General features: G+C 35.1%; 1 protein-coding gene across 2 annotated transcripts; it reads right to left on the bottom strand.

The window, feature by feature from the left end:
- Nucleotides 1-1411: 1411 nt before the first annotated feature.
- Nucleotides 1412-8663, bottom strand: LOC128212351 (fibropellin-1-like). Of its 2 annotated transcripts, XM_052917756.1 has the most exons (8): nucleotides 8422-8663; nucleotides 6575-6676; nucleotides 5422-5540; nucleotides 4567-4722; nucleotides 3619-3737; nucleotides 3173-3355; nucleotides 2642-2741; nucleotides 1417-1526 (listed from the first exon to the last, which is right to left on the bottom strand). In XM_052917756.1, exons 1-8 carry the CDS (start codon nucleotides 8503-8505, stop codon nucleotides 1445-1447), a joined length of 945 nt encoding a protein of 314 aa, XP_052773716.1. In that variant the 5' UTR covers nucleotides 8506-8663; the 3' UTR covers nucleotides 1417-1444. The 2 variants fall into 2 exon arrangements, with proteins under 2 accessions (XP_052773717.1, XP_052773716.1); XM_052917757.1 differs by lacking the exon at nucleotides 2642-2741 and having other exon boundaries at nucleotides 1412-1526.
- Nucleotides 8664-12507: the final 3844 nt, after the last annotated feature.

Raw genomic sequence — 12507 nt, 5'->3', positions numbered from 1 at the left:
CACAACGAGAGTCACACAACGAGATACACACAGCGAGAAACACACAACGAGAGACACACAACGAGATACACACAGCCAGAGACACACAACGAGAGTCACACAACGAGATACACACAACGAGAAACACACAACGAGATGCATACAGAGACACACAACGAGAGACACAGCGAGAGACACACAACACAAAAAATATCAATAGAAATGCACCAAAAGGAGTTAATTTCTTTTCTATAAATATTCCATAAGACTGCTTGAGAAGACGTGCAAGTCAAGTCTAGTCAAGTCAAGTCAAGTCAAATTGTATTTGTAAAGAAAGACCTCCGATCCATAATACAATACAAAACATAAAATCTGTAGACTTGTGATTTTTTTTATTGACAACCATTTTTCCTTATCTTTTTGTTTGATTATTACATTTACAAAGAATGCTATTTTTATTCAGTCTGCAGAAGATACAATATAAGTTGAAATAATTTGATAAAATATTGTTGAAACCTGAAGTGGGCATCCGATTGTTCGCATACCGTCGTCAAAGTCGCGCATGCCTACAGTCGGTGTTCACTAAGCAAAAGCATAAAATAGTCTGTGTTTACCTGTAATTTCCTATGAAGTTCATATTCCCCGGTGTTCACACGGGTCGTGGAAATGTGACGAACATTCGTCCCTATCAACACATTTGGTGTTGGTTTCATCTTCGAACCTGTAACGCTGTCGTTAAAGGCATATGGCGGGATAATCAGGTTTGTATCCGAACTCAAATTAATTAATACTTTTACTAGAATTTAATATTTTTCTAACTACTTCTACTCATGTACCGGCATACATCCGAGGTTATTTTCGATGGAAAATGGCCGAGGTGTTCCAAATGCCTTAAATAGGGCCAATTCGCAACTCCAAAATACTACTTTTTCAAGTACTGTGAAGTAAATATCCAAAATATATAGATTCCTATATTTCATTTATATAGTTTCTTCAATCAATTTTCTTTATGGCATATTGTTATTTTCCACAGTGTTTAAGTCAAAGTTACCAATAGCATAAGCTCCATTTATAGCAGCATTTGATTATCATTGTTTTAAAAATCTGGGAGACAAACAACGACAGTAACACGACGAGAAAACAGTGAGGAAGATCTAATTTCAATGCAAATATACCCAAATTGTCTTTGATCAAGCAAGAGCAATCATTCATATTAAGTCAATGTAAAATAATATGACCAACTAGTTCTGCGATGCTTTTGAAGTTTCTAATCACGCGCATGGAACTTAATATTCGGTTTCCCGAGGCGATTAAATAAGGAAATTAAGGATGAGCTCATAATACATTTCAGTATTTTAATAAATTATCAGGTTAACTGTGTTTGTGTTTCACTCTTGTACACATTGATGTTTGCATTTCATTGCTGCATCACACGTGCGGCAAGTCTCCGTTGACGGTTGACAATTTATTGGAATAACGGTTTGCGTAGAAAACGGCCATAGTTGTCTATGGTTACCATCGTTCTGTTCGGGAAAACTTTCTGTTGCCTGAAAATGTATTGTATCAAGCAGATGCCTCAAAACTTTTCAACTGCTATAGTGTCCGACAATCTTAACCTGATCTTGACCTTTATGCGTGAATGTATTACACGGTGATAAGGGAAATAAATCAGTTCCCGTGGGCTCTCCGTGCATGCAATGCAGGTGGTTAGCGTGAAGAACTCCTAAAATTTTGGTAACAAGTAGCCTTTTCGAATCCCTTGCGCATTAGCCGGTTTTGTTTTTATTAACCGTCCTGTAAATTTATTAAAACAAGACAAATTAATTGAACTTAAACACTGTAACAGTTATATTTTCAATATATGGTGTTGATATATAGGGTTATAATTATACTCCACCGAGTCATTTCCTGAAACTTCGTACGGAAAAAATGTAAATATATCTGAGTATTTGGACCTAAGAAAATTGCAAATAACAATACTAAAAAATAGAAAAAATACACAGGCGTGTGCCGGGACCGAACCCACAAAGTATATTGTATACTGTGTTTGCTCATAGTTTGGGCTATTACAGTGTCTGTATATCACGTAATAAATTACGTCATAAATGATCTAGTAAAAACCAAACAAATGCGGGTCTATGTAAGTTGCGTAGACTGCGCCATGTTTCATCTAATATGGTGTATAAAAAGTAAAGTTAAATGTATTCAAAGTCATCATTTGAAGCAAAATAATACCTTGTAGCATTTATGACGTAAAATATCACTTGGCATACACGCACTGTAATAAGTAAGACGATAGTTCTCCCACCAATAAAAACTTAAATTGATGACCATGCTAAAACATGTTTATTTACGACGTGTTTAGTAATAGTAAAGGCAAGAAAGGTCCCGAATATAATTCTAGAAAATAATTCAGCTGTAAAATTAAGCTTAGAGAGGTCACCAGGATCAGGTCAATGTTGTCGAGTAATAGTCAAAGAAGTGTTTTTTCTTTTTACCTTCTCTCAAACAAAATAGTTTCATTTAACAATAAATGTATGCAATAATTAAAACACGTTTTTGGTCAAAGAATCCCGAGAAAGTTGCGATAACTTGTAGCTTGTTTTTTAGTTTGACAGACATCAATTAATTAATAAAGATATCTGCGATGCAAATTATTTACTTTTTATTCTTGCATGCACACCAAACAGACACGAACACTAGTATAATCAAGACCATAAGTAATCCAGAACTTCCGTACAGCAACATACGATCGGCAATGCCTGAAAATGATAAATTTCCACTCAATAAAGTTCATGATATTCAAACATAGATGCTATAAATATATATGTACCAACTATTCCCAAGCAGCTTACTTGATGTACATTCGTTATGACACATACGTACACGATGAAACTACAGTCGAACCCCGTTGATTCGAACTCCCCAAGTACCGGCGAACATACCTCGAGCCTCGGGAAAATTCAAACCAACCTGAGAACGGGGTTCGACGATATAATTCATTCATTTTAAATATGATAAACGTGTGTGCCTAGCGAGGGTCAGTTAAAGCAAAATATTAACTGGACTGGAACTGATAATAGCTGTGCCAAAGCAACATATTAAACAACAAGATATATCATATGGCTGAATAGGATAAAGTTGTTTTGTAGAATTAATAGTATATTGACATTAACCATTACACCGATCTTACCTGGAATCAATGTGTCTAAGTCTGTTGGAACATAAGACGAGCAATCGTTGCCCGCCCAATTACTCGTACAAAGACAGTGGCCATCAACACATGTACCACCATTTTCACAAGGACGGACGGTACAGTTGTAAGATGAACAGTTGGCTCCATTCCAGCCAGAGAGGCAAACACACGCGTATGAACCTATCAACGTAAATGAAACGATAAAAACGGATTGTGAAATACAGTTTGGGTTTTTATCTAGGTTTTAATAAACTAGTCAATGAACTGATTTTAAGCATGAACCATTTTTTACCAATATTACGAATAGCAAATTGCTTTTCGGTTGATATGAATATATTTGCTTGTTTAATGATTTAAGGTTATTTTGACTTGGTAGTTACATTAATTGAATTGTTTCCACAAATTATTTGTAGGAAGGAAATGGACGAACAGAGGCAATTTACCGTCCGTGTTATTACAGAGTCCTTTGTCGCTACATGCATCAGATTGTTTACATTCATCAATGTCAATGTCACACACGCCCTTTTCAGCGGTGTGCGTCCAGCCTTCCGAACATATACATCTGAAAAACATAACTGGAACAGTCTCAGATGGACGGGTTTCAGATTGTAATGCTTATACATCAAAAACATACAACTAGAGAATACTTGTGACCATCCATACAATGTACCACGATACGAAAATAATATCAAATCTACAAATGGAATATGTTTACATCTGACAATACAATATGATCATGTTTGATTATTCTAATATACATGTGTGACACAAACTGAACTGTTTTATTTCATATATGTGCTGCTAGTAGAACGTGTGTTCTATGAACTATATAACAACAGTATCTTGTTAACATATGACGATATATAGACTATGTTACGATATGACAGCACAACTGGAACATTTTCACAAACGAAGACGGAAGTGAAATGTGATTACATATGACAATACAACTGAAACCTGTTAACCTATGACAATGCAACTGAATCATGTACATAAAGGGTAATACAACTGAAATATTCAACTCTTGATTTGAACAATGCAACGAGAAAAGTAAATATTTAGAATTACAGCGAGAAGACAATACATATGAAAAGCAATAGAAAATACAAAACATGTGAAAATGCATCAGAATCTAGGCGTGGAGATGTCATTTTTTTTTTGCTAAACAAAAGTCACGGTTAGAAATGATAAAAACGTATCATGGTCAAAATTATAATTTTTAATTTTCTTAGGGGCTTACGAACCTTGAAGCATATTCTTTTTTACAACTTTCTTCAGACGTGTTACCTGTTAATGCAATACAAACAATAACCACCGACCATTTTAATAGGCTAATATAATGCCCCAATGTTTTTGTCAGTTGAATTTTGTTCTCCTGCCCATGCGCTCACCTATAATCATCCACGCCCACTGTCTCCGAGTACCCATAATGTCCACACATGCTATCCTGACATCGGGGACCCTCATAGCCCGGGACACATCTCGTATCAGAGCTCACATTCGAGTAGCAATGGGAATCGTTACTCCAACCTTGCAGGCAGCTACAGCTAGAATAGTAACATATTGACTCTGGTAGAGTTATCTTTTCGGGTTTGGACACAAGAGTCTAGGTTTAGTCGCCGAACTGGTAACAAAGGTAGTACAAGTGTATAAGGGTTCATCGTATACTCTGCTATTATGCTCTGTGCTAAAATGTTGTTGTTTTTCAGAAGGAAAACCCCTTGATATACATTATTTTCGGCAAAGATAACTGAACACACGATGCTACGCTTCATTTCCAATTACCACATTTACTAATGATCCTTCGTTCGTCACATGGAATAATTCATACAGTAGAATATCCAGGGACATGCCCAGTAGCCAAAGATAACGAATACCATATTTAGGGGCACACAACCAGAGGCACAAAACGAGATACACTATACCTGTATTTATATAATTAATGTGGTAGTTACAGCCTTGAAACGGTCAGCGAAGCAAGAGTTCATTAGGGTTTTTGACTAGCTGAGTATACATATATTTTAGGACGAATATTAAGTAAGAAACTAATTGTGAAAAGAAATGCACCAATAGAAGTCAATTTCGTTTCTATAAATATTAAAAGATACTGCATGAAAAATATATTTATCATAGTATTTTGAAACCTAAAGTGGGGATCCGCTCGATAACATACCGTCGTCAAAGTCGCGCTATGCTTACAATCGGTGCCCACTAATAGTTTGCATTTTAAATTAATCTTTGTTTACCTGTAACCTCCTACGAAGTTATGGCATATTCCTCGGTGTTCACACGGGTCGTGGAAATGTGACCCACACTCGTCCATATCAACACATTTGGTATTGGTTTCGTCTTCGAACTTGAAACCCTGTCGTTAAAGGCATAATCTGCATCCATATCCAAATACAATAATCAAAATGTCTTAAATAATTCGCATGCGGAATATAATAAATTTTCATGTGACCTTATGGTACCATATGTGCACAACCACATGAATAACAGTTTTCATGAACATTTAATAATTTCGCGTTCTTTATCAAGTAACAAAACAATTTCTACAAAGTCAATTACCATGAAGGTCTGATAAAAGAAAACACGACAGGTAAAAGAAACTTTTTGCCACCACATACCAGTTATTTGTCACGTTGATTCTTAAAATTTGAAAATATTTTTATCATAAAAAAGTTTGTATTATTTTCACTATAACGGATTGGTGGACATTTCTTTCGCGCCAAATCTAAAGATGGGTCGTATCCAGACAATCTATTACCACAAAGAAAATGTATGACCGCAAAGAAATAACCAAAATATACATATCCTGATGTATCCTGAAAGTAAAAGTAAAAATCAACTGGTATGTTGTGGCGAAAGATGGCAGTAACGTGTTCATTTTGTTAAAATATTAATTCACTTCGTGATACTTGTGTCCTTGTTCTTGTTGTCTTATAAATATCATGAAATTCTCATGAAAAAGTCCTAAAAAGTGCTATTTATCTGGTGTCGTTTATATGCTTTCATTTGACTCTTTTGGCTAGCTGCATGAAGTAATTATTTATGGAGTCGGGCTTTTTCGAGGAGCTTATATGATGCATTCAGACCCTTCATTTGTTGCCCAGTCCCTGAAGTCATTAATGCATTGAGAACTACAGGCACGTAACTTGTGTAATGAAAACCAGACAAACAAAACACACAAACAAATCGTGTATCGACAAAGTAACATTTATATCCAATCTAATGTATACATGCAGTATTAAGTATAGATACATTCTGGAAAATTGATACCGGGAGCATTAAATACTTCTATACTGGCCGGTACATGCGTACAATCTCAATGGTATGTAATACCAATAATTAAAGTAAATCTGGTCATACATCATATAACATCTGCGTTATGTGGCTTACCTTTTTACACGTGCACTTGCCCAGCCGCGATATTGCGCACTCTCCTGTCAGCGAACATGGCTTCCCTTTACACGGGTCTTCCTCCGCTGCAACTCCGTAACCCTACCAAAAATAGACTTTAAAAGTTATTTTGATTATTTCCTACATTTTTAGGCAAGGCAACTATATACATATATTGTCATAATATGAAGAATGGCAGTTTTACGTACATCTTAACGTATATGACATCATAAATTTCAGGTTTTGATATTATCCGGCAATGTCATTACCCGGGTGGAGGAAATTGCCCGCTGTCTAAACTCTCCATATTTCCGCCGTGTCCAAGTGAGGCATTGATAGTTGCATAATCTTTGACACATGCATGCAATTCGTATAATGGACTTGACGCGCCACCAAGGTTAAAATGTGGCCGGATTTATTCTTCAGAGGATTCTTTATACTTAAAACCCCTATCGACTCCATGACGTATTTTGACTTATTTCCGTGCCACAAAGCAGGAATATAGTCAACGTTAAATGCATTTTTTATCACATGCTTACCCTTGTTTTCTGTGTAATATACCCATTACGAATATTTTTATCTTACACATGTGTAATATAACCTATCAGAAATTTCTATTTGCTAGACTAATCACACGCAACCTAGATATCCCTCCGCATAGTTTGTAAAGAAAATGGTTTAAATGCCAACAAATACTTACCTCAATAATGAAGCTGTAAGACTTCCGGGAGACAAATGGCTAACGAATCATAGTGCCAGAAAGCATCTTGTACAAAAACTTTCTGATAACAATGTTCCGCCAACCAGATAATGAAGATCATTAGTCACATAAATATCCAGTCAGTCAACAAATACAGCCACATTAGTGACAAACACCACAAAAACATTTCAATCATTTCCATCTTGACCAACACAAGCTATATTCAATCAATGCCATTTGCTTGCCAGTTTAATCAGCTGTCGGTTACCGAAAACGCAAATACGAATTCAGCAGCACAGACATCTCCTTACACATCCCATGGCGGCTAGAACATCATGTTCTCTGGAAACATTCTTGGTGGAACTTTTTCAACATCAATATCCATGCAGTACAGAGAAAGGCTTCGCCGTAATCATCTGCATGTTGTGAAACTCCATGTACACTAAGAAAACGCTGCAAAATCATCGTAGAAAGCGACAGCGAATAACTTTTAAATCCGTGCACACAGTAAAACTTGACAGACCGATGTAGTTCACATAAACCGCGTAAATGCATGTACTCTGAGTGTGACGTCATCAAATTGTGTACTTATTGTTTTTTTTTTGGTTAAAATCGTTCGTTATTCATGCTGTTGGATATTTTACTACACATTTTTATAGTTGTGACTTGTTAAGGGCTTTATCAGAATTAAAACTTGATAACTGCTAGTTACTTTTGTCATTTTAATTTGGAACTCTTTATGTGGCGCATCGTTGACATTCTACTCTGAGTACTTTGGCTGTCAAACAATCGGTTCAGAAAGTGGAACTAAATTGGTAATATAACACCGTTTTAAGCATGTGATAAAAAAGATCTGACACTCGTTGTCATTTAATACAAGAATTTTATTAAACTCGTCCATGAAAGTTGTTAGTAAGCTCGCCAGAGGCTCGCTTACTAACAAATTTCATAAACTCGTTTAATACAATCTTGTATTATATGACAACGAGTGTCAGATCCTATATGTCTAAATCCCCTGGATATGAAAACCTCTATTTTAGATGAAAACACATAGTTAGTTTTCTTTAAAACCATCTAAGAAGAGCACTAAAATGTTTTATGAATACGGCCCCAGGTGATTGCAGATATAAAATAAAAGAATTTTTACCTTTATGTCGGTGGAACATAGCAGTTCTATAATCAAAATAGCAAAGCCAATATAACGGGTTGCCTCCATTTGCGTATCATTCATAAACTGTATCCAAAATCACAAAGTATAATTAGGTTGAAGATGTTCAAGCTAAACTAATAAAAGTAATTCAAGGATGTTTCAAAGAGTGATGAATTACAACCTTCTAAACAATAATGATTCAACATTATTAAGTGAAAACATGGACCGATAAATTTCAAGCTTTAGATATAAATGATTTATTCTGTTTTATTCACTCAGGAAGTTTAATAAAATGAGAGCAAAAATAAATAGTGAATGAATAGCCTTTTTCATGTAATACTATTTTTAAAAAAGCCAAAATGATAAATAATTATTTACGATGTATTATGTGGTTTTAGTAAGATAAGACTGCTTTTCAGAATAAAGATACAGTGTATTAACTTTTCAATTAAATTGCAGCATAAGATTCATATAAATCACTTTATATTAGAATTTCAAATAAGTAATGTTATCAAAAATAAATGGTACATGTTAGTTTTGAAATCAGAGGGGTTTAAGTAGTGCGCCGATTTCTAGCAGAATACACAAAGGGTTGAAGCAGAGCATCGACTCTTTGCAGTATCTGCAATGGTATGTTTCGAAGCAGTGCAGTATATACTTTGGTAGGCATTGAGACAGTGCACCGACTCTGTGCATTATATACAATGATAGACGTGGATGTAGTGCACCTATTCCTTGCCCTATAAAAATTCAAATGCGAAAAAGCAGTGTTCCGATTCCTTCGCACAATATACAATGATAGACGTTGAATGAGTACATCCCCTCCTCGCAGTATATATAGTGCAAGGGGTTCAAGCCGTGCACCACCTCCTTGCAGTATAAACAATGATAGCCGTTGAAATAATGGACCGGCATCTTGCAGTATATATAATGATAGGCATTGAGGCAGTGGAAGGCTCGCATAAGTATATACTCCTTGCAGTATAAACAATGACAGGAATTGAAGCAATATACTGACTCCTTGAAGTAAATATACAAAGATTGGCATAGAAACAGTGCACCAGCTGTTTGCCCTATATACATTGACAGGCGTTGCAGCAGTGCACAGACTCCTTGTTGTATATACAATGACATGCGTTGAAGCATTGGCCCGGCTCCTCGTTGTATATACAATGACATGCGTTGAAGCAGTGGACCGGCTCCTTGTTATATATTCAATGACATACATTAAAGCAGTGGGCCGGCTCCTTGTAGTTTATGCAATGATATGCGTTGAAGCAATGGGCCGGCTCCTTGCAGTATATATTATTTTGGGAGTGGAAGCAGTGGACCGGCTCCTTGCAAAATACACATTGAGAGTCATTAAAGCTGTGCACCGGCTCCTTGCAGTATTAACAATGGCAAGCCTTGAGGAAATCCGATGGCTCCTTGCAGTATACGTAATAGATACAGTACGAGATAAAATTGGTGTTCGTCCTTGCGAAACGGTTTTTTACGTCTGTAAGAGGACACTTTTGAAGAAAAAACGAGTAACTGTATTTGATTTATACTACGAAAAGTGTATTGCATATATTAGTGAGCAAATAAATGCATTAATAAATAAAAAAATACAGATTTATAAATAGATAAATAGAAATATTTTTCCGAAAGATAAATATTAGGTTATTATCATGGCCTTTCTAAATACAATATATCGGCTAGTGGGATTACTCGGAATTCTCATGCACGGTATGCTTTTCATTAGCTCTGCTGGAGTTACAGTCGTATAAACAAAAAAGGCGTTTAAGCAGTTTATATACTACTCAATTTAAACCATAGTATATACACATTGTAATCATGTGCCTTATATTATTTCATAATTCAGAGGTGTTCAAGTAGTGCATTAGCTCCTCTGTTGAAGTCGTTATAGTCAAGTTGATTTTGATCACGGCCTCTTTAAATATTTTCAAATCATCGACCAAGAAACCTGCATGTCGACGGATTACACACTAAAGTTCACAACGACTCACAACGCGCCCAAGGCAGTGTGCCAGGAATATAATGCGAACTTGCATTTGGGTTTGTGTAGCATTGCTGACAAACGTCTACATTTGAAATCGTCTTAAAAAGTCTTAAAAGGTGAGGCCATTCCATTTATGCCTTCATTTGGCTTGCCACTTCTGACATGAATAATTGGACTACCGTTTACATACGTACCTCTTCCACTCGAACATGCTCAGAAAAGAACATAAACATAAAAAGGCTGTGAGACTTGAACAACCAATATGTTTTAAGCTATCAATCAAACATTACTATTGACGACCTGATTCATTTAAATGTAACTGGATGTACTAAAATTTAAAAAGTCACTTTGGTATGTCCATGTCTTCGTTATAAGCAACCCTTAAATGAGATGAGCAATGATGAATTGTTAAGTGGAATTGTTGCCCCAACACTCATACCATTCTTTTTAAAAATTATTGACCTAGTGACCTACACATACAGTTTGACTTTACATGCGTTTGTACACATCTCGCATTGGTTTAATGCAAACATGCATTGTTCGATAGAGCGTTCAAAACAAATGTGGCATATAAAAAGAAAAACAATTTACTGTAACTATAAGCTTACAGTCCATGAGTTAAATACGGTTTAAGCACGTTCATTTTTAACACATTTCGGAACAAAAATGTTCATTTACATAGCATGCCTATCTAAAATCCATTTGGATCCGTTTAAAACCTAATTAAAAAAATAATTTTATAACATATCACATGTTTACATGTAGGTAATAGTAACATGTAATAAATCAATTGTTTACTCCTGAAACATTTTTTCTGAACATAATGGGCGCTTTGTGCTAAGTTGAGCTCAATTATATTTGTTGATAGTTCTAATAAATATTTGTATGATGCATTCAATATTTGAAATATTCTGTGGATACTAAACTTAATTAGCTATGATAGACAGCAGTTTTTATGAAGAATAAATTGTTAAGAGTTAATTAGTATATTAAACACATTTAATATGCAGTCTGGATAAGAAAAATAATAAACTTGTTTACCAAATAGTAAGCTTTGATATGTTACAAACAGCTGCTTCATACTCAGAAATATTTAAATGTATTTTGTCCAGACATTACTGATTTTGAAAATTGTTACATTGAAAATGTTTAAATAATGTACATGTTTATATGTTAAACTGCTATTCGTATCATGTAAACAGAAGGTAAACAAAAAAGTGCTAAAGGAGATAGGTCCGGGCAGTTAATTAATATACATGATATATTAAAACATTTTGTTGACCTTTAAAAACAACAGAAGATTGAATAGAATGGCTAAAATTAAGCAAGGACTTGTTTAAATCAGATGGAAATGTGTGTCTTCGCTTAGCTTACAATGCGCCAAGTGGCAGCAGCAGGAAATTATTTTATGACATAAATATATTTGATCTAACCATGAGTGACTTGCACTTTATTGAAAATAATTCTGAGAACTGTCTTTTCTTTATTTCTGGGGACTTCAACGAGAGGGTAAGCGACAGACCAGACTTTGTCGAAGACAAATACGAACACAGATTAAATCTGCTGTCTGATGACTATGTACCCGATGATATATATTGCCTAGGAAGAACCTGATTTTTTGTCGTCTGCTCCTGATGACTATGTTCCCGATGATATATGGTAGAACCAGAACAAAATTGTGAATAAACATGGCAGGTGCTTGCTTGAAGTTTGTAAATCCAGTGGTTTAAGAAATCAATATCAAACTGAATTCGATAAAAAAATAATGATATTAAAATTATACCTCCAAAGAGTGATGACAACTTTAAAGACAGTAATTTTAGATAATCTGATGACAAAATTACACAGACTATGTCAACTGTAGTTGACAATGTGAACTTAGCAGAAAATAGTAGTGATGTTGACGATAGTCTCTCTGATCTGTGTGATACTATTGACGAAAGTTGTGTGCCAGTATTTAAGATTGATGTTCATATTAACAGTTTATTCATGCAGATAGTAAATAAATATTTTAGATAATGAGTTTAAAGATAAGAAGTCTGACTTTATAGGTATTTAAATACTTACAGAAATGCTCCAGA

Source organism: Mya arenaria, chromosome 12, assembly GCF_026914265.1.
Source record: "Mya arenaria isolate MELC-2E11 chromosome 12, ASM2691426v1".
NCBI classification, from domain to species: Eukaryota; Metazoa; Mollusca; class Bivalvia; order Myida; family Myidae; genus Mya; species Mya arenaria.
The sequence above is the reverse complement of the archived record's forward strand: the minus strand, read 5'-3'. Positions and strand labels throughout refer to the sequence as shown.

Bases quoted from the DNA above. Each gene is read 5' to 3' on its own strand.
- LOC128212351 (XM_052917756.1), bottom strand. From the start codon at position 8,505: ATGAATGATACGCAAATGGAGGCAACCCGTTATATTGGCTTTGCTATT. The intron at 5,541-6,574 runs GTAAGCCACATA...CTTTAACGACAG, and splicing joins GCAAGTGCACGTGTAAAAAG to GGTTTCAAGTTCGAAGACGA. The intron at 3,356-3,618 runs GTAAATTGCCTC...TTACGTTGATAG, and splicing joins ACTCTGTAATAACACGGACG to GTTCATACGCGTGTGTTTGC.